Source organism: Hipposideros armiger, unplaced genomic scaffold, assembly GCF_001890085.2.
Source record: "Hipposideros armiger isolate ML-2016 unplaced genomic scaffold, ASM189008v1 scaffold_439, whole genome shotgun sequence".
Taxonomy (NCBI): domain Eukaryota; kingdom Metazoa; phylum Chordata; class Mammalia; order Chiroptera; family Hipposideridae; genus Hipposideros; species Hipposideros armiger.
This window is the reverse complement of record NW_017731789.1, coordinates 1,138,462-1,161,238: the sequence shown is the minus strand read 5'-3', so window position 1 is coordinate 1,161,238 and position 22,777 is coordinate 1,138,462. Positions and strand designations below refer to the sequence as shown.

Here is a 22,777-nt window from a genome sequence, read left to right as displayed (position 1 = left end):
AGAGAGAGAGAGAGAGAGAGAGAGAGAGAGAGAGAGAGAGAGAGAGAGAGGAGAGAAGTTTGGGTTGTGCAGAGTTTGAGTTGTTTATGCATTATTAGCATGGAGATGTCAAGAAGGAAGCTGACACATGAGCCTAGAAATTAAGGAAGAATCCAGGCTAGAAATATGAATATGTGTTGCTAGCATCTAACTGGTATTAATGCACTAAGCTGAAATGAGATCACCTAGGGAACTAGTTTAGATTCAGGATAAGCTGCTCTGGGACACTCCAACATTTCGAGGTCAAAGAGTTGCAGAAAATGCAACAAAGAAGACTGAGGAGATGCAGCCAATAAGATTGGGGGAAAATCCAAAAGCCAAGGAAGAAAATGTTTCAAAGAAAAGGGAATGGTCTATTGTGTCAGATTCTACTGAGAGAAATCAGATCAGCTAAAGACTGAGAATTGACTACTAGATTTTGTAGCATGAAAGTCATTGGTAACTTTGACTAGGGAAGTTTTCACCCTGAGTTTTTATTTATTATTTGCCTAACTTGTCTCTTCAAAGAAGTAGAAATGGTCTCAAATCTTCAACTTACTATTGTGCTTGTGTTGGTTTGTCCTCATGTTTCTAATCATTTTTTTCTTTATATACCCCAATGAAATGTCATTTGGCTCATAAATATTCCTGACAGTCTTAACTGAACTCTCAACAAAAAAAAATTATTTTTCCTCTATAACATTTTCATGTTGAATTCTACTTCATCCTATTGTGATCTCTAAGTCAATACTTTTCAGAATTACAACAAAAATCAGACAATGTCCATAGATGTTGCAACAGAATTCGAAGAAAAAATGTAACGTACAAAGCAATTGAGTTAGAACTGAGTTTATTTTAATATTCTGGAGCAAATGTTTCCTCCTAAAGAAGAGGCCAAAGCATGAATGTAATTTTTCCATTTCTATTCAAAGCTAATACAATAAACAACCTTCCTACTGGTAGACTGGTCTTTTTGTCACCACTTGCTGACGACCTTGCCCCTCTCTATCCTATCCCTTGACCTTACTCCTCAGCTTCCATACCTCATGGGTTATCTTTCTAAAAGCTAACTACTGATGGTTCTCCTCTGCTTAGATATCATTTTGGTCCCCTGTTACCTATTATCCAAACCCTTTAGAATAAAGCCAATGAGAATCTGACTCAATCCCACAAATCTTGCATATCATGGCTGATCTTCCATATCTATAACCTTTCTACCCACCCTGTCCTCCCCTAAAACCATTTATCATGTTTTGTCACAGGTCATTTTACTCTTTCATAAATTGGCCTTCTCTTTTACTTAAACTGATGAATATCCAGTCACCTTCTAAGGCTCTTCTTAAATGTTTGTCTCTTCCAACATGAAACTTTGCCCAGCCAGAATTGTGTCACCTACCCTTTAATTCTCTCAGGAATAGATGACTCACATCTATTAGAGCCATAACCTTGTTCCATTGTTATTAGTTGCTTCCTTCTCTGCTGGAGCAACTGGAGGACAGTGACTGCACTGGAATTGGTACCCAGTGAGTGCTCAATAAATATTTGTGGAATAAAAAAAACTAATTGATGAAAATATTAATTACTTTCAATCAAAACAACTACAGTAAACGTTTATGTTTTTAAACGTCTGAATAGAGAACTGAATAAGATTGAGAAAAAAGTAGATGTTAAATGATGAGTAACATCATTCGTAATGGCTCCTATAGAATTGTAATTTCTTTTCTCATCTTCAGCTTATCTGTTAGAATAGTTAAGTAGTCATTTAATGAATAATGTGCTCTGGAGTAACATATTCGTAGTTCACCACATAATCTAGTTTTTAGTGTTGTAAAATTCATCCTTGAGTGGATTTAATCTCCTACAATAACCAAAGCTCAATGCTTTTTTACTGAAATCTGCTTCAGACAACAGTATACAAAACTATTTCAAGAAATCACCTTTAAGTTTTCATAAACAAGCAGGCTAGGAAAAAGGAAACATTTGAAGATATTTATTTCTATAATAAGGAAATCTCACATAAGAGTCATCATCATTTTAATAATTTATAAAAAGTACTAAGTCATTTAGAATTAAACAGGAAAGCTCACACCAAATCAGAAAGACATATTTGTCTTCTTCTCTTCCCCCTATAATATGAACAAAAATACATTAAGTGATAATTAAATAAATAGGTAACAGGTTCTATTATTTTATTTCAGAGAAATATTAGATAGGCATTTCTTCTGATGGCATTCTCTGAAGCCTTTGATATAACAGAAAAATAATTTTGAGTTAATCGAATCACCAATTTAACATTGTGGGCAAAATTTTGTTTCAGTGTCTTTAAACTAACTTTTTTTATTGAATTGTATTTCTTTTTTAAGAAAAGCATTTAATGATAGCTTTTCGGATAAATTTGACTAAGGATTGATATTGGGGAAAATCAACATTACATTTAGCTTTGTCTGAATTTTTTGTTACCTGAAGTAATTTAAACTCCCAAAGCTTCACGAGTTTTTGAAATCAGTTTTGGACCCTGCAAATTAAGAACAAATAAGAATCATCAGATAAAGAAATGGATGACTGTGCCAGTCATACAACTAATTCTCCACTATCCAAGGGTGAATTCACAGGTGTATAGATTAACCAAGTTAAAAATAAAAATATACATTTCTAATGCCAACAAGCTGGGACAATGGAAGCCAGAGAGAAAAAAATCCATTCATATCAGTAGTAGATTTTGGTTTTCCTATACCAATGTCTAAAACATAGCACATACTGATAAGTGAGCATACTCAAGCACGCTTAATTACATTATCTATTGAGAAACAACATTTCTAAATATTATCTATCTTTGGAATTTATATTAAAAAAATCCAAACTTTTACATTATGAAATAGTCAGATAAAGTTGACTAAAAGGCTAAATTATAGAATATATTTTAAAGATATAGTGATGCTTCATTCAAATATATTTAGTAATACAAACTAAAGGCTTATAAAATGTAGCCAATTACAAATCCAGCTAAAACTGCTAAATATTTAAATTAAGGCAATTCCTAATTACTACTCTGTTGATGTTCAAAGACATGCTTCCAAATGAGTTCAAATATATTTTCTATAAATATTCGCCCAGTATCCAGTTTGCACAATACATTTGCTTTTAATCCATTTAGCTGAACTGATAAATTTTAAGTCAGATATTGTCTAAATTATCAATTATTTATATATTCAATTTATCATTTGCTCTACTAGGAAATACATCAAATTCTTGTAATGTGTTTTAAAAGTATATTTCTTCCCAATATTTGGTGAGAAAACTGTAATTATTTTTTAAATGTCATAAAATTCTTCAATCTATTTCTAAGTGAAATTTAAATCTCTCTGGCATTATTTTACAGATATACTTCAGTGGGGGGTAGTCTTTTCATTACTCATTGCAGAAAATTCTGTATCAAGTATTCTGAGTGTGAAAATACCTCTTCTGCAAAGCAGACTTCTTGTTCTTGACCTTGGCAGCACTTTTCTAGTAGTGCAGAAAAATCTGCAATGACAGCCTCAAGTTGTTCCTCTGTTATTTGTGGCTTTTGCTTCACAAGGTTAATGAGAAACCTATGATTTAAAATAATACAAAATACAAGAGAAGTCTGTTATTCAGTTATATTTTTCTAATGCCCTCCTAGTATTTTTCAGAGTCCTAGCAACCTTCTTCCTATACCATCATTCCATCAATCCAACATCACCAGACTTAGCTCATACACCTTGTCAAATACTTTCATCAGCAAGACTGAGGCTAGAAACATGCCAAGTGTTCCACTGGTTTGGACTTGTGCAGATTATAGATGAAACATCATTTCATAGTTCCACCATACTTATATGTAGTGTAATATAGTATTTTTCTTACTTGCCTAGAATATCCTTTCCAGTTCTGTCTTCTAAATTATGTCTCATCCAGTCTCAAAGGTCCAGCTTTCCAAACCCCTGCCATCCATAATTATCATACACTTACCTGAACACTGCCATACTAATTGCCTGCATTAATCATTTAGCAATACTTTCATCTAGGAATTAATGTTGAATGGGGCAATAGGAAAGGGTTGCTGAAGGAGGTGGCATTCTTACCGTACCTTGAAACATGCCCCAGATTGTGACAGAGAAAAAAGGAAGAACAGGTTTTCCAAAAAGAAGGAAGACCATTTACAAAGCAAGCAGTATTAAAATGCATGGGAGTTTGGAGAGCATGAATTCCATCGACTTGCTTTACCATCACCATTACAGAAAGCCTCTCACAATGAATTGAGATGTGCATTCTATTTCTTAACTCCTGGACTTCATGGCTCAATAAAATATTATGGCAATTCTCTTCAAAGAATAAATAATGTTTAAAAAAAGATTCAATAGTGTTTTTCTAGTGTTTTAATGGAAGTATTCAGCCTTAGTGCAAAGATATACCCTAATTTCCCCAAATATACTGCCCATTTTTCCTCAATCTATAAATGCATTACAAAGTAGTTACAATGGTATTTTTACAAATAGGAAATAGTCTCCTTCAGTAAATTATTCCAGACCTACGTCCCAGTGATTCTGTTGACACTGAGACAAAATTTTTTAACACCACTTTAAGTGCTTTGGGGTAATTCTCTTAATGAGCCCAAGAGTGCTGAATGTGTAAGATAGAAATCTCAACTACTATTTGGCGTTAGCAGTTTTCTCCATGCCAGCAAATAACAATTTCTTACTGTTGCTTCATTGTTTGCAGGGCTACACCCTGAGCTTGACACAGATCCTTATGGAAGATGAACTTGTCATCTGAGAATGGTGGAGGGACGTATGTTTCATCCACAACCAAGCTGCTGAAGCACGGTCTCCTGTTGGCATATGAAGAAGTGCAGCACTGGCCAACACCAGGGTTTATGGGAGTCTCTTCATGCCTAATGCACAATTGTCCAATAATAAGGTCAGCCTAGTTAGAAGAACGAGAAAAAAAGAAAGCAAAGAGGTTAAGCATTAGCCATAACATTGATTCAGACTTCCAAAAGATTGTTGTAATAATTTTAAGGTCTAGTAATTTTTAATTAATATTACAGGAAAATTTGCTGTCTGTGCAGGATCATGTGCTGCCATGTTGTAGATTCCTATTTACCTATTTGTTTGGGATAAGCCTCAGCATTTAGTGACAGATGTTCCATAGGTAGTGTGAGGACAGTCCCTTCAGCTATCTGTGTCAGCTTTTTGAAACACGCTTCCAAAGGGGGAAAAAAAATCTCTGCCCTGACCTAGGAAATTAATACATGGCTCACATTTTCTATGTATATCTAGTTGTGTTTTCCATTTTACTCTTGGGATCCAGAGAATTTCTGAAAATTAGAATAGCACAAATCTAGTCCTTTCTTTAGATCTATATCTATATTCATAGATATACAGATACATATATATGAAAGGACCATATATATATATATATATATATATATATATATATATACAGTAAAACCTTGGATTGCAAGTAATGTGGTTTGTGAGTGTTCTACAAGATGAGCAAACATTTCTAATACATTTTAACATGGTAAACGAGCGATGTTTTGCAATACGAGTAGTTTGTTTCCAGAATGAATTATGCTCGCAAACCAAGGTATTACCATGTGTGTGTATATGAGAAACAGAGAAAGAGAGAGAGAGAATGCTAATATACAGTCCTAATTGAAAAGAAATAGGGCCAATGTGTGTGTCATTAAGGCTTTCCTAATTTAGAATCCTCCTGCCTTCCACACTTCAGAGGTATCTCTTAAGCACCTGCTAACAACTTGTAATGTGGGCCAACATATTTTGTGCATAGCATGTATCAGGCTAGTGCTGAGTGAGTTCAGCAGATTACTGCATGACACCCATTCTATGAGGGCAGCACAATTTTTATCCTCAAATGTCAGATGAAAAAAGCTCAAGCTTAGTGAGATAACTAGCTTCCCCAGCATGACGTGACTAACAAGTGGTGGAAGCAGGATAGGACTGTAGGCAAGAGGCCTCTAGCACCTCCACTCCTGTGGCATTACATCCTGCATCTTCCCCACATGTGAAAGTCAATAAACGACAAAGGTGATGCTTAATCAAGGAAACTCTCCTTTTACTTCTAATCTTTGGTGAAAGGTTCCAAGACCTGAAGACTAACTAACAAATAAGTCCCTGTCATCAAGGAGGGGAAAAGGGAAAAAATGATACACAATTTTGTTTACTACAACTGTGACTTTAAGGGAAAAAAATAACGAAAAAAATCAACCTGTAATCACATGTATGACACTAAGACATTAGTCATTTTACTATTGAGAAAATGGGACTTACCCTGTTCTGTACCCTACACCCTGCCAAGGGGAACAAATTGTCCCTATCAGCATAATAATATTATACTACAAGAGGTAAAAATATAAGTATGGCTAAAAATAAAATGACGAATTTTAATCTATCAAACATGAAGCTTTCTCTTTTTTCTTTTCAACATTAAAGTATTTAGTGAACAAAAAACGGAAATCATGAATTGAATGGTGTGTTGTTGGTCATTCTATCTTCCCTATACATAAAGCTTGCTCAGATATTGTTGAATGAACTGGTTGCAATTCCACCAGCCATTCAAGAAGGATAGGAAGCCTGGCTAGGAAACAGGCTAGCTATTCAGAGCTGCGTTCTCATACCCCCCTGACTATAACTAATCAAACAAGTCTAGTAAAGCCACCTTCACATTGGTTTTTACTATTTTCCCTAAATGAGAATTAAGAGTCTATTTTAATCAAACAGGACAGGAGCAAGATGGGACTAAACAAAACACTCACCGCTCCCTCTCCACAGGCCAATTGTTTGTCCTCACTGAGCTGGCAACAAGTGGCTGCTGCGGTTGCCATTTTCCTGGTGGAGGCCATCAGCTCAGGTGGGCTCAGCTGAGGGGCTTTCTTTGTGTAAGCAACAAGAAACCTGAAAGAGGCATTTTCCACCAAATCCTGCTAAGTAATTTACAAGTTTTTGGACTCCTCACTTCTTCTCAAAGACCCTCTTTTGGGATCAGAATACGTGAACTCAGCTCATTTTTTCATCTACATAGTATTTGGACCAGCTTTTGAGATGCATTTACTCTAACAACCACTCCTTACATCCCCATCATACCAACATATCACAATGGGAAAACCAACTCGGGACAGGTTGACTCCTATTCCCAGCCTCGGGAGCTTCAGTAATTTTAACTTGGATCTTTTGGTATTTTAACAATAATAGACTATGACAGAACAAATATCTTTACTGCAAAATTCTGCACAATTTGGGGGACTCAAAGCCAGTGCCACAGATCAGGCTTCAAGGCCAGTCCTGTTGCTTCCTAAATGAGGGAAATGGGAAAGGTTGCCTTCTATCAGGGGAAATCGGTGATCACATTACACTGACTTCCAGTCTGAAATGGGGGCTGAAACTAGAGTAGCCATGGGTGACTAATTTAGATGTATATTTCCCTCACTAGTTCATAATTTTAAATCACTAAAAATACTGCTTAAGAAACCATACGCATTTTGTAAGTAATATTCTCCTAGTTTCTGGAACAGGCCACAGCTTCGCTTTGCCAGCGCTTGGCTCTCCTGGATATATTTCTCTAATTCTTCTTCCTGAAAATACAAGCATTATTACATTTTTTTTTCTTCCTGGACACATAACTTTGTATATAGAAATTGCCCAATAATATTTTATTCTATTATGACACCAACCTTAGAGAAAGCAATTTTAGAGGTTTTTTGTTTGTTTGTTTTGTTTTAGTATTAAAGATGGTAAAGTGAGAATTAAAGCAAATGGACTTTGGGAAGATTAAGTTTAAAAGTTTGTACATCAGAAAGTTATTTGATGACAGGATTCAATCTTTGAGTAAAGGATTTTTGTTCTTCCTACACAAATTCTTGCCTTTCTGGAGCTGTTCAAAAATGCATATTTTTATTCTGTGCTTCAAAGAACTTTTGTGCACCATTTTTATTTCTATAGTAAGTCACTAGTTGTTGACTATTAGTTAATAACTATTAATATTTAAATTACTAGTTAATAGATATAACTACCTAACCACTAGTTAATAATTAGATGCTTTCAAAGTAATAGCATTTTTAATGGAGGATATCAATCTGGTATTTCAGATTCCCCCTAAAAATCTAGAGCAATTTACCCCTTTATCCTGGCATTCAAGAGGGTTTTCAGACTGGGAACACTTCTCCAATAACTCCTGGTATCCTTTAGCGACTCTTAGAATTACTGGGACAGCAAGCTTAGTATGTCTTCTTGAATATTCATAAGTAAATCTGAAATATGTGTCAAAAATATCATGCTATTAGAATTAAGAAAAGACTTATTCCTTTCTTATATGGCATGCAGAAGCTAAAATTCAAATAAATAACCCTGGAAATCAAATATGATTTGAACTATATGCATTGCAATACTATTAGTACAAATTACATCCCTCAAACTTTTAAAATGGTGTTTTGTTTTCTTTTCACCCTTCATATTCACTTTTTAATTGTGCATTTCATTCAACAAATATTTTTCCAGTGCCTACTCTATGGAAGCATTTCCTTAAGTAGCAAATTTTCAATAATGTATAAGACAAAATGTCTGACCTCTCAAAAGCATACATGAGAGGGAGATACAAAGGAATAAACAAGAAATAGGTCATCTAATTTCTAGTAGTAATAAATCAGTGAAGAGAAATAAAGGAAGATAGGAGATAGGGAAAGGGGTGACACCTAAGTTAGAGTGTGTGGTCAAGAAAATTTCCTTTGGGGAGCTCTTTCAGACCAGAAACCTGGGTGAAGGAAGCCACACAACTGTCTGGGGAAAGATGATTTTTTGCCGAGAAAATTTCTACTGCAAAGAACCTTTCCAGTTGAAGAACTGCTTCTATTAAACAAACAATTAGCTATGGATGTGTAGGGATCTGCAAATTTAAAGATAATTCTTGAATTTACTAATTGTATTCCAAGGTTATAGAAATAGGTTATGTTAGTCCTGCCACCAATAAATTGTCAATATGGGCTTCATAAAACTGGATTTTGTTCTTATTTGCATAATTTTATTTAGCTGTGCAAGCAATGTATGGATGTCTAATTTTAGTGCGACAATAGAGTAATATCTTCAGGGAATATTAAAGGAAAATTGGGCCATTATTTTCATTACTACATTAGAAGCAGACTCTTAAATTTAGAAAGACCCTTGAAGATCATTAAGTATAATGTCCTAAGGGCATGCAAATCCCTCCTCCGATAGTGTCCCTAGATACACAATAAAGGAAAATGTATTAACTGCTTGCTTCCCTTAAAAGCAAACAGAATGAGAACATGTCCTATCAATTACATTACAACAAAATACTATACTGCCAATGTCTCTAAACACCTTTTTATTTTCTTACAAAAATAAAACATGTACTCAATAAATAGAAAATAAACGATTCCAGTAAAAGTCCTTCTATATAGCATTATCTATTGAGTTATATTTTGGGGGAAAGTTTTTAAAATATGCACAGTGAATAAGCACATCTTAATCCTAAGCACTTTTTATTACAAAAATGTTCATATCCTATGTGGAAGTTCAATGGTGGTCTTCATATGAGTAACCCATACAGGGATGACAATGTTACTAATTCCAGAGAAATTCATACAAATAAAATACAGTCTAAAAAGCAAACCAATTAATAACAGTAATGGTGAAATTCTTATCAATATAAGATAGATTCCATTCCTTATTCCTTAGTTATCTGCTTAAATATATTTTGTCTCAGAACATTCCAGCATTAATTTCACATACAGAGCTCAAAAACCATAGCCTTACTCCTCATTTCAACAACACAAAGCCGTCAGCCATATAATAAGTTTTACTTGTGTGAACATACATTTACACAGTGTGTTACCTTGCCATGAAGAGATCTTTTTCCCTCGAAGAAAATTGGTTGAAATCTCTATCTCCTAAAAACCTTTTTAGAGTGGGAGATAAGCCTTCAGGCTTGTCATCATTTTCTGCATGAATTATGCATTGACCAAGTTCAAGTATGGGCAATTTGCAGCATTCTGTTATTTTGCTTGACATAATATCTTGTTGAGAACATATGTAGGACATAATTTTTCCCTGTAACAGGAAAAATAAAGTATAAGTTTTTAATGATTTAATCTTTAATGCAGGACCTCAGGGCCAATTCTAGGAAGGAATAAAGGGAGGGAGGGAAAGAGGGAAGGAAGTGGGGATGAAGGGGTACGAAAGAAAGGAAGGAGAACAAAAGGGAAGAAAGGATGAAGAAAAAAGACATTTTACCTTGTCTCCTGCTTTCTCTCTACTTTGCCTTTCCTCACTCTTTTCCACCTGTTTGTTCAATTCTTCTTTTCATAGTTGTCAGCTAAAACCTACTCTTTTATTTTAATAGGAAGTTTTTAAAAACAAGAGAGAAATGTACTCCTCAAACCAAATAATATTCACATTGATGTATATCTTTCTATTAGTACTGAATTTGCTACTAGACAATATTTGCTGTTGATGTAACACGGAGAGCAAACTTTCAGCTCCATCTTTAACAGAACAATCTGCAGTGACCCACTGTGACCTCCAGAGGGCAGTCTAAAGATAATAAAATGGCAGTGCACCAGAGAGGCCAGAAAGAAGCGACCATACATACGCATATATTTCTACCACAGGATTGAACATTCTGTCCGCGCTCCACAGGGACAGTTAAATCCCATTATTCAGCCATTAAATCCAACTCACATACCATACTGAAATTAATTTTTCCACTTTAAGAGAAAAGGTGCTTATGAGCTCCAAAAATTGAAAAACTAATTAAAAAAAAAAAGACCATACTAGTTAACAAAATTATCAATTAAAGCTGAGAAAACTGACCTCAAAGTAAGACAACATTGATCTTATTACTTTCCTTAAATGCAGGTAAATACTTCTAAAGAGAAAACTAGATGAAATAAGAAAATCTGTCTTTGGGGCAGCCTCTTCTCAGTTCATCTTCCCCAGCTCTTTACACCAGGATCTCTGCCTGTGCTCCAAGACTGTCACCCTCAGGCCTCCCCTGCAGCCTCAGCTTCTTGCTGACTTCCGAGACTATCTCAGCCAGATTGGCATGGGACTAGGCTAAAGTGGGCGTTTTATCCTCACTTTCAACTTTCTGGAAATGGTGTGTAAGCCTCCTTAGAGAAGACGGTGTATCACTGGGGACCAGAGGGAGAGTAATTTGGAGATAGGCCTCTTGTGCAATATCTAGGAAACCTAGGTTTGGCCAAAAGAGACCAATGCCACACAGCTTAAATCGTGACTGACCATGGCATGCTCAAGGGTTCTGTTGTTGCGGTGGTTTGGTTTTGATTTTTAATTCTCTTAGAAGTCTTTGTTCACCCCTCTCTTTGACATGACTAGCTTTATCTAATAGTTTCTTGTGTTATTTTTGTTGTTTCTTGTGTTATTTTTTGTATTCATATACTACATATATGATATATAATAGAGTGCCTTCCGTATGCCCAGGCATTTTACTGTCAGCCTATAAAGATAACAGTAAACAAAAGAGAGTCCCTCACTCCAATGAGGTCACATGTCTTATCTCTGCTATCAGCCTATAAATGCCTTGAGGTCAGCTTATGCCTTCATAACAAGTATCTCTAACAGTGGCTTGTGCATAAAAGTATTCAATATATATCTGTCAAATGAAAGGACAAGTGGATGGAAAAACAAATACATTAAAAGTAAAGAGCCGGCCCCCCAAGATCCTATGTGGAGGCCTTCTGAGAGGTTACCATCTCCTTTAGAAGTAAGAATGAGTAGGCACTGGTCTCACCAGAGGAGAGCATCCATTAAGTGAAAGGCAGGATCCACAAAAGACAGTTCAAATTTCACTATCAAGAAGCCTGTAACTTCACTGAATCAGCTAGTTACCATAACCTGTGACCAACTCAAGTCAGATAGCTTTCTCCATTTTAGAATGAGAGCAAAAGAAAGAAAAGAGAGTAGAAATAGTTCCTTTTTAAGAAGCAAAACTCTTCACCCCATCCTGCAGACACTCCAGCACGTTTCCTCTGCAACATTCCTCATGGACGTGAGTCACATCCAGAACCAGTTTCTGAATTTCAGTAAAATTAGCTTTTGAAAATTTTTGACTCAGTTTTGTAATGGTTCTGGAAGGAAAAAGTGAATTAAAAATCAATCTTGGATATCTATTAAAAATAAATAACATTTCTAGAGTATTAGTAGAGTTAAAACTCCAAAGAGAAAGAACTAAAACGTTCTTATTGCTTAAAAAGAAAAGGAAAGGTGTTATATGTCTTGTCAACTCCAGCCCAATCTTTCAAAACTCTGTTATCTGTGACCAGGCCCCACAAATGGTTTGGAAGTGATTTACCTTTCCTTAAAACCTTTCTTGTATATTGCAATGAAATCTATCTTGCTGTTCATCCCTGATGCTATGCATTTGGAACTGTTGTAGTGAGTTGGTAGAAAAAATTGAAAAGGATAAACAATTAAGAAATGAAAATTTTCACGAAAATGATAATCATTTTTTACTTGGGAAGAAAAAAATACTTCTGGGAAGACTAAGAGAGGTGTATACGTACAAATCAATAAAATAGGACAAGAAAGTGGAGCAGACTAAACATTCAGACATGTCACCATGCCAAGACATGTGATGTGGCCCAAAAGGGAAATAAGAAATAAAAATTCTTGTTCTTTCTGCATATTTCATTAGGTTTAAGAGATGTCTAGGTGAAACTGCTACTGCCTAGGGCAGCTAGTATTGTTGCCTATGTTTTCTTCATAAATTTACATTTAAGTTTAATTGCTTATGGATATAAAATAACAGTCATTATAATAATATATAATTTATATTTTATTACTAAGTTAAATTTAAGTAAACCAGTTCATGAATCAATCTTTAAGTTTCTAATAAAGTGAGAGGGTTAAGCATAAGTGTGACATCTTCCAAGAAGAAATTTCAGTCATTCTTGGAACTAATGCCATGACTAACAACTTTAAACTAGGTCTCTGCTATATACAATATTTTTAAGTATGTCTTTAACAAACAAAAAAGAAATAAACTTTGAATGCATATACTTAATACTCTGATTGGCAGCTCAGATGTTTTCCTATGCTAGAATCTATATTTCATCATAAAATTTGAAGAGTACTTTAAATCAGATATGCAATTTAAATTTTTCTGGTAGTCACATTAAAAAATAAAATGGGACCGGTTAAATTCACTTTAATAATATATTTTAACACCATATATAAAAAATAATATCACTTTAATATGTAATCAACATAAAAACCTATTAATGTGATATTGTACATTCTCTTCTTCATACCATATTTTGCAATCAGAGCACAGTTCCATATTTGCACTGACATTTCAAATGCTCAGAATCTACAAGTGGCTAGTGGCTGCCATATTGATAGCACAGCTCTAAACCATTGGCAATTTTAATTTTTATATCTGATTTCAATGTCTGAATTATCATGATACAGAAAATTAGCGATCACTGACATAGTAGACAAATAGGTATAGTGAAAATAAATCATGACAAGGACTTAGAAAAACTGGCTTCTGATGTCCAGGACAGTGGTCTTAGGCAAATTACTTTAATCTCTCTGGCCCTCAGGTTACTCATGTGTAAAAATGAAGAGGTTGGACTAGATGATTCAACTGGGTTTAGCATATATTCCTCTTCATTGTAACAACAAAGATAGAAGATGAGGTAGATTAGATAGATAGATAGATAGATAGATAGATAGATAGATAGATAGATAGATAGATAGATAGATAAAGATGGGTAGATAGACAGATGATAGATTGATGGACAGATAGAGACAATCAAGGAAAAAGGGAGATGGCAAATATGCTAAGCGTAAGAGTTAACGTGGTCAATTGAAAAACTCCAAATGTGCTTCGAGCTTCTTAGTAGTTGGGACAAGAAAACAAACTTCAGTGAGTCACATTCCTTTCATCAGCTAAAAGAATACATGTTAGTTCTTCAAGCATGACATTTTTCTTCTCCTAACTCATGATCCTAATATTATTGACTCAAGTGAATATTTGCTTAGGAAGCAACAATTGACATAATGGACTTAATAGCACACTAGGAAGCAGAACTAATACAAAAATTTTCTTCTTAAGCCAAAATATGAAATGACACTCAGTGAAGACTAATGTATTTTGAAGAGAATCTAGGAAAACAAAGTCTAACTATGAGGTATAATTTGCAGGCCAGGACTTAAAAGTATCTGGAAGAATAGATAAATGGTATAAATCTCAGTAGTCTTTTTTAAGTATTATCTCATCTAGGTTAATAAATGTAAAACAATAGACTGAACTGTTAGCTTTCTTCCAATCCTAAAATTTCATGCTTCTTAATCACATTAGCCCTAATCAAAGGGAACTTCATTCTCTACAACAGTGACAAAGAGAAAATGAACTCAAATTGCAAAATGGTAGGAGTTCTATAGATCTCACTTCTTCCCTGGATAGGACTTAAACTTACATGGCTTGGAAGGTTCGGGGTCCAAAATTTTTCATTACTGAACATATATGTTGATTTAGCAAGCTGCTTTCTCTTAATTCCTTAGTAATTGGTGCTGCCTAGATATAGAAGAAACAAGGCATCAAAAGAGTATTATTTTCTTTTACAGGCTCTAATAATTACAAAAACAACAGATGTAAGTAAAATATGAAACTATAAAAAATTTACTAAAATTAAAAATGTAATACATTTTTGCAGAACTATATTCACTTATTTATTCTTTTGGATTGGTTTATATGCATCTATGCCAGACAGATTTTTGTTTTAATACCTTCAAATGAAACCTTATAATTTTTATATTTGGAATAATGAATAAGCAATTGTACTTTTAAACTGCTTTAAAACAGATTGAAAGCTGTTAATTTATTAAATGTCTGCTCAGTCACAAAACATGATTGTATTACAGCCTGACATTTTAGGAATAGTCATAATTCTTAGGGAATTTCTGTTGTAAGACTTCTGGTGGCAAGTAATTAGTTATGGTATTATTCTAGCTTTCTGAACCTAAGAAATCTATTCATTTCTCTAATTTTAAGTTTCCTTGTTTGTTAAATGACAATAATATAGTTGACCCTTGAACAACATGAGTTTGAACTCTGCAGGTCCATTTATATGCAGATGTTTTTCAATAAACACCTGTATTGTTGAGTTGATCTATGCCATTTTATACAGGGAGCTTGAGAATCGGTAGATTTGGTATCCTCAGGACTCCTGGAACCAATCCCCCGTGGATACCAAGGGTAGTTAAGTTTTGGGAGGAGTCAAAAGTTATACGCAGATTTTCAACTATAGTGGGGAATTGACAGTCCTAATCCCCACATTGTTCAAGGATCAAATGTACTTCAAATTTGTTCTAAGGATTAAAAGAAATAGTGAATATTAAGCATTTGTCATAGTTTTCACTTTCCTTCTGCTCTTCCTGTTCTCCTACTCCATCTTTTTTCAGTTCCTTCTTTCAATTCCTACTCCTCTTTCTTTCATTCATATTATCACCTCTACCTTTGTCTTTCTTTATTCTCACCAAATTCATTTCCTTAGTAATAAAATAATTTTGGCTGAAAATGAATAAAAAGAAAGCAAATCCAGTTGTTTTTTTTAGCCCAAAGAGTATCAGACTGCTGAAATATGCTCTATCCTGGAAATGATATTCCACACACAAAGCGTATTTCCATTTTTAACTTTGTTGGTTTTAATGAGTCATAGCCAGATGAAAGTATTGGTTCAGGTATTCACACAAATATAATACCTTAGTTTGGAAGCATTCAACTGCATTTTCAGCTTTGCAACAAGGTGGAATTATTTTGTCATAGTGAGAAGCCAAAGAAAGAACTGTAGGTGCGTACAGGAAGGGATTCCTTCTTGCTATCTCATAGATGCATCTGTGAAATGAAATAGAACTGTAAGGTTTACAAGCACATAAAATAAGACTTCTGCTTGGAACTGGACTCTGGAATGTAATTAAAAATTCAGAAAATAATCATGTTTTTCCCATGTGCTGTCAAAAATTTTCCTCACTAAGAATCCCCAGGGGAAATAAAAATCTGACAACTGATACCATATTCTAATTTAAGAACAAAATAGGCAGAAATGCTGGCTATGATTTTTATTGAAGTGTCCTTTTCCATAAGCCTACTGAGACATGTTTCAGGGGCCAGCGAGGCTGCACCACCATGAAGTAAAACAGAAAGGTAGATTTTTTTTTTCTCTCATTAATGTAGAATGGATATCCACCTTAGCAGGCCTCCAGAGCAGAGATATTCTAAGGGCGGGCTCCCTAGTTCTCTGTTTAGGTAGCAACTTAGGAGACAGAAGTGATCAAGCATTAGGTACAGGCTTTCTCAACAGAGAACCTGGGTTTGAACCCCAGTTGGGGATGCACTAGCAGTGTGCCCTCAGCCAGTCATTCTAACCTTATAACCTTCAATCTCCTCATCTGCAAAAGTGGAAGAGGAAGAAGAATGAAGAGAAAGAGGACAAGGGGAATTCAAAGGCTACTTGTGAGCATTAATGTGATCATATGCTCCAAGCACACATGTTGCTCTCACATGGGCCCAGTAAGGTGCACAATAAACGTTGGCCATGTTTGTGTATCTTAAACATTCCTGGATCACTAACATTTTTTTTTAATTTCAGAAAATTTATTTAGCACAAAACACCAAATATTTGACTCTAGAAGGAGTCGCTTTGTGTGGTACGAATATATTCTTGGGCAAACTAAAATTGAGAGATTCGAGGAAAAATCAAGGTGTATCACAGGAGACTAAAGGAACGACCTGTGGGTCTGGTGCATGGTCTCTATGGCATCTATGTAGCATTCTGTGGAGCATAAAGGTACACTGAACGTTGCTCACCTACTTTCCTGGTGCGGGACCTCAGCAGATGAAACACCAAACATTATTTCTACTTCTGCATGTTTGAGAGTACATTTGTAAATTGCAGAGATGCTAGATTCTGCTTGGTACTGCTCCCTTTCTGGGGTTTTAATCTACTTTGGATCCTTACCGGTTCATGAATGTCTCTCTGCTTTCCTCATATGCTTTACATCTCGTGACAGGTTCCGGAATTTGGAAAGGTGGGATGGTTGCGTGAGCGGCTTTTTTGTGTGCTAGTAAACAGTTATGTCTTTCCTCTTCAGGTCGGCTGCAGCAGTCTGACAGTCCATACTTTTCAGGAATTTCCTTCTCATGGCAAATTTCTTCCAGAAAGGCAGATATCTATAAGAAAGGTTTATTTTTAATGAAAGACTAACTTAAAAATTCTGTAAGACACGCGAAAAGTTTTCTAAAAGCCAAAATCAGGACTATAGATTAAGAAAATACTTCCCCACACAAATTTCAATATACTTACTTTTAACCTGATGAGATAGCTTTTTTGACGCCTTTTGCAAAAAAAGAATTTTAGTTTCCAAACTTCAGTAATACACATGACTTATTAAACAAATATTTTTTTATTTTAAAAGAAAAGCAGGCCAAAAAATATTTTGTTCCCCCCCAAAAAACATTTATTTTTCCTCTTTATGTTATCAGCAATTTGTTCCAATAATATATATAAGCTCTTCTTTTTTATATAAGCCACTTTTCAGACATAGATACTCATTCCATGTGGAATTCTTATGATAAACCATTAATCTAAAATTGTATATTATTTTTAGATAAAAATAAAAATAATTTGATATGGAACAAAAAATAGCTACAAACACTTTTCGTGGGTCATAATTACAGATTTAACATGTTTGAAAATGTACATTTTAAATGTTTGAAATCCTTAAACATCCTTCTCGCTTTAATTTTACCAAAGTCTAATGACAACACCAATATTCTAAAGAATGACTACGAGGAATACACGTATTTAATTCATTTCAGGAAACTTTTTATTTAGTTTTCATAACTGCTAATAGTTAGAGAATCCTAGATATCTTAAGTAAGACTTCTAGTTCCCAATCTACATGAAAGTTATGCCTTTAAGTCTATAAAGATAAGTCACCAACCTGTCATGTTGCCCTGAACCTCTCCTTGGAGGTAAAGTTGCACTATGTAATGTATATTGTTTAATTTATACACATTTTTAGAAGATTTTCACTACAAGCCAAAAATGGAGATGCAACACAGGGATTTTTTTTGTAATAATCAAATCATCAGAGTTAGAAAGTACTTTATATCTTTAAAAGGGCATCTCCTGTGCAACATCCCAAACACATTGACATCTGGTCATTTCATCAACCCACCATGACAAAGGATTCTCTGGGGCATTTTGTTCCCTATTTGGGTAGCTTTAATCATTATAAAGCTGTTTTCTATATTGAGATAAAATAATAATAACTATTATTTATTTGATTTTCTACATTAGGATATTCTTATACAAAAAATACTATTCATTGTTTATTTGAAATTCAAATGTAAGTGGGCTTCATGCTTTGTGCTTGTTTGTTTGCTAAATCTGGCAACCTTACATATGTGCTATGTACCTCACATTCACTATATTGGAGGGTATGTTTTAAGGTTGTTATTTCTGGAGCCACATGGCCTAGTTTAAACCCTGGTTCCCACCTCCCTTAAGCAAGTTACTTAACCTCTCTGTGCCTCAGTTTCCTCAACTGAAGATTAGCATCTGTACCTTAGGATTATGGTAAAAATGTAATGAATTTATATTTGTAAGCAAAGATGATATTCTGCTAGTCTCTTAGTTCACTGGAATCCATTCTGATTCATCAGTGCTGTGCTCGATGTCATAAAATATTTTGATTATCAATGAGTGCATATCACTCCCTAGGATAATGCCTGTCACTGTGTGCTTAACAAAAATCAGCTCCTACTATTAGTATATCAATCTCCATGACAATTCTGAAATGGAAGCTATTATTATCACCTATTTTACAGATAAGGAAATTAAAGCTCAAAGAAGTTAAGAAACATGCCCATGGTCACCCATATACTCTGATTTCAGAACCTTAGCTCTCAATTACCATGCTTATATTATCTCTTTATAACAAGCACTCATTGTTTCCCTCTTTAGCAATTCAGAATTAATGTAATGCCTCTTTCCTACAGCAGTTCTTCAAATGTTTAACTGTATTTCTCACACCATCCCTGTATCTTCTCTTCTGCATGTTAAACTTTGGTCAAATGTCACAAAATTTAAAAATTAAAAAAAAATTATTCACTCACCTGGTTTTCTAGACATCCTGCAGCCTGCTCACTGCCAGTGGGTTTTGCAATCACAGTCAATACATCTTTTACCATTTTATTTACTTCCTTGTAAGTGGCTTCTTGAACAAACTGGGCAAAAAATATGGTAGCTCTGAAAAAAAGTACATATGAATGCTTCAGGAGCAGACTTCCGTCAAGCTTCTTTTTCTCAAGTTTAGTGTTTGTTTTCTGTTATGTTGTAACCTGTTTAGGGGGTAATCTTTGCTAAAACTTCATGTGAAATTAGGTTCTACCCATCCAGGAAAATGTCAGTGTTCTTCTTGACTCTACCCCCATAAATATACACCATGCGTTTACATGGTGGAAAGTTCATGAACTTAATTATCTGACCTTTTTGTGTATCTGTTAAAAAACCAAAAGAAGTAGATTTCCCATGAGAATGGTTCCTCCTTTTTGTAATGCAACTGTAATGATATATTTTCTTCATAGTTATCTATTTTCTTTATATTCCCTTTTAAATTTAAGCAAAGAATTGGTTATCAGTATACCTGTGTATACTCCTAGCATGATCAAGGTCTGATCCAAGACCACGGGGCTTATGGATTGCAACATCAAAGTGTTGCTTTAGCAGGTTTCTGTGTGTGAACAGTAGTAGAGACACATAACTTTTATTCCTTATTAGAAACTTCAGAAGTGTGAAGCAGAAAGATAGTTTTCAAGAGAAGAACATATTCTCTACAAATAACAGAAAGTAGAACATTTTACCTCCTCTCTTTTGCTACTAGGATTTAAATAGTATTCAGAATAGAAAATATTACAATATCATCTTAATGGCAATGATGAGAAATTTTCCTGAATTCATATATGTTGCTATTGATCAGGTATTAATCTCCAGTTTCTAAACTCTGATATGTCTGGTAGAATTGCAAGGAATCTAGAGGTTAACATGTAAAGTGTGGACCAACAGCTCAACCTCTTCAATATCAACTTGATATTCAATATAAATAACTTTTTCTTGACATTGTCCAATTTGCTTTTATACTTTTAAAAACTCATAGGGCTATACAATTTCATTTACTTACTCAATTAAAATTATCATTGCTTTGCACATTTAAAGTGAATTTATAAAAGCAAAACTTACAGGTCAACTAAATTCACCTCTGCGGAACATTGGGAAGAATCCAATATGGAAGCTGGAAAGCAAAATAAACTTTATGAGAAATGGCGTTTTCAACTGCAACCAGGAAAGTAATCATTATTACATGTAAATGTTTGTATTTAAGTTAGAACTATACAGTTTTAGAAATGAGAAGACATTAGGGATCATCTATTCAAGCATCTTAATTTTATACTTGAGGAAACTAGAAAACTAAGCAATAAAGAATAATTTATAGTAGACTTAGTACTAAAATCCAGATTTATATTTTCCCATTGTTTGGTTCTCCCATGTACTATAATGCTCTAATAAATTTGCAAATCAAATGATTAAAAGTATCAATTTTACTCATCCTTTTGAAAATGCTTACACCACAGTTTGCTTGCCCATTTGTACCCCAGTCACACTGTTTCTTCTTCAGACAGCTAAATAATGACCCATTTTTTCTGAAGAATAAAGATGTTACTTCTATTGCGTATTTTACCAGCCTGAGCGGGCTTTGTATGTGAAAGAGCCAGGATTATGGCCTGGTGTGTGTGTATAAACTTTTATATATACTTTTATATATACATATATAAAAGTAATATATGTATACCAATTAAATAATGTACAAAAAAATTAATTCAACATGGATCATATAAACCATTCATAGATAATGTTAAGTACTGCCATGATTATAAACCTCTTGTAAAGTTGCAAGTTCATCATTCATTTAAAGATATTCATTAATTAAATATTTTTTCTCTGTGTGGAACAATGTGTGGTAAATAAATCAAGACAAATGAATAAATGTAAATTTAAGAATTTTGATATAGACAAAAGACAAAAAAGAAAAAATATATCTTACCTATTCCATATGCATTGTTATGCATTGTTCTGGATTCAGTAATATTTAGTAGGAAAATTAAAAATATTGATACCACCCACTTCATGGTTGTTAGTTATTTCGTTGTTGTTGGCAATGGTGGGGACAGAATATTGAAAATCATGCTGAAATTCTTTTATACCCTTCTCAAGCAAAGCCTGTTAACTAGTAATCTTATTGGTATATCTGTTACTTTATTTCCTTAGGTTGCAAATGGACAACTTGCCAATAATTAACAGCACAGGGATTATTGTATTTAACGTTCAGGGACACAGACCTCTTTGGGCTGGAAAAAGAAAAAAACTTGCAAATTCATTCCATGCTGCAAATATAACAAATATTCCTCTCAAACTACAGAGTATTCAAAGAGATGATTTTTCCTTAAGTTGTACAATAATTAATTCCTTTTAAATTAAAAAGTTAATGAAGCCATAAAGATACCAGGATTTGTATGAAATTCAAATAAATTCATTATTAACTCATTAAAAAATATTAATTGAATGCCTATCATATGCCATGCACTGGACACATTGTTTGGCCAATTCAGACTTTCACTGAAGAATCTATTCTTGATTATTAGGTTGCTGTTTAGCTCAAAAATCCTTTTCCCCTGATTTGTATGTCAATAAGGTCCATTTTTAAATATTTAGTATACTGTGCATGGCTTAACATAGAAAAATTAGAGCATAAACTCTGATGAAGCAAGTCCTATAATGATTTTATTTGTTTCAAAATAATTTTGTGTGTGTGTCAAACTGTGAAGTGGGTCAGCTGTACTGGTCATTTAATAACTCAAGATGATTATGTTAATAGTAAATAAAGGGCACTTATAAATGCCACCTGATTATAGGAGTGGTTTATCATATATCTTCCCTACCTGTGAGGGTTCTCAATCTTGGCTGCACATTAAAATCACTCGAGGAACTTTTAAAATTCCCAATGACTAGGCTGCACCCCAGACAAATTAAATCAGAATCTCTGAAGTTGGGACCTACGCATCAGTATTTTCTAAAACTTCACAGGTGATTCACTATTCTAATTAATATTAATATCCGTTAATACTAAAAAATCAAATGAGCTAGAGTCAGAAATAAATATTCATAAGATGGAATAATATGTAGTCATCAAAATAATTTTGTGGAAGAATATTTAATGATATGGAAATATGCTCAAGGCTGGGAGAGTTAATCTCATCATTTCATCAAATGCTTAGAGGGGACATATGAAAACTTCCAGCAAATAGCAGGAATTTACAAAATTGTGATTATTTCAATATTATGGATGTACATTAAAAGACCTGTAAGTATAAGTGATATGCATACATCAAGCGAGAGGCGTGTTGTGTCAGCCACCAGTCTCATTCATTGGATGCTGATGAGACTAAACCAACCTTACTGTCAGTCCAGGTCCAATTTGGGTCTTTCCCTGATATTGTGCTGGGTTTGTGTCTTCCCTTAATCTCCTTCCATATTCTACCTTACCAAGCGGATCTCTGTAATTCCCTGACATATGACCAGAAAAGCAGTGTAGTGTTGTGGTTAAACACGTGGGCGCGG

At 34.3% G+C, this 22,777-nt stretch overlaps 1 protein-coding gene across 1 annotated transcript; it reads right to left on the bottom strand.

The window, feature by feature from the left end:
• Positions 1-2,035: 2,035 nt before the first annotated feature.
• AFP (alpha fetoprotein) lies at positions 2,036-21,327 on the bottom strand. The gene is made up of 15 exons (XM_019665317.1): positions 21,204-21,327; positions 20,342-20,393; positions 19,219-19,351; positions 17,057-17,268; positions 15,801-15,933; positions 14,516-14,613; positions 12,031-12,160; positions 9,907-10,121; positions 8,173-8,305; positions 7,533-7,630; positions 6,815-6,953; positions 4,736-4,959; positions 3,476-3,608; positions 2,479-2,533; positions 2,036-2,144 (listed from the first exon to the last, which is right to left on the bottom strand). The coding sequence occupies exons 1-14, from the start codon at positions 21,286-21,288 to the stop codon at positions 2,489-2,491; spliced, it is 1,830 nt and encodes a 609-aa protein (XP_019520862.1). The 5' UTR covers positions 21,289-21,327; the 3' UTR covers positions 2,036-2,144; positions 2,479-2,488.
• Between the last annotated feature and the right edge of the window lie 1,450 nt (positions 21,328-22,777).

Coding starts and splice junctions, on each gene's coding strand:
- AFP (XM_019665317.1), bottom strand. CDS start 21,288: ATGAAGTGGGTGGTATCAATATTTTTAATTTTCCTACTAAATATTACT. Junction 17,269..19,218: donor CAGGATGTCTAGAAAACCAG/GTGAGTGAATAA, acceptor CCTTTCTTATAG/ATATCTGCCTTTCTGGAAGA. Junction 6,954..7,532: donor GAATATTACTTACAAAATGC/GTATGGTTTCTT, acceptor TGCCTCTTTCAG/GTTTCTTGTTGCTTACACAA.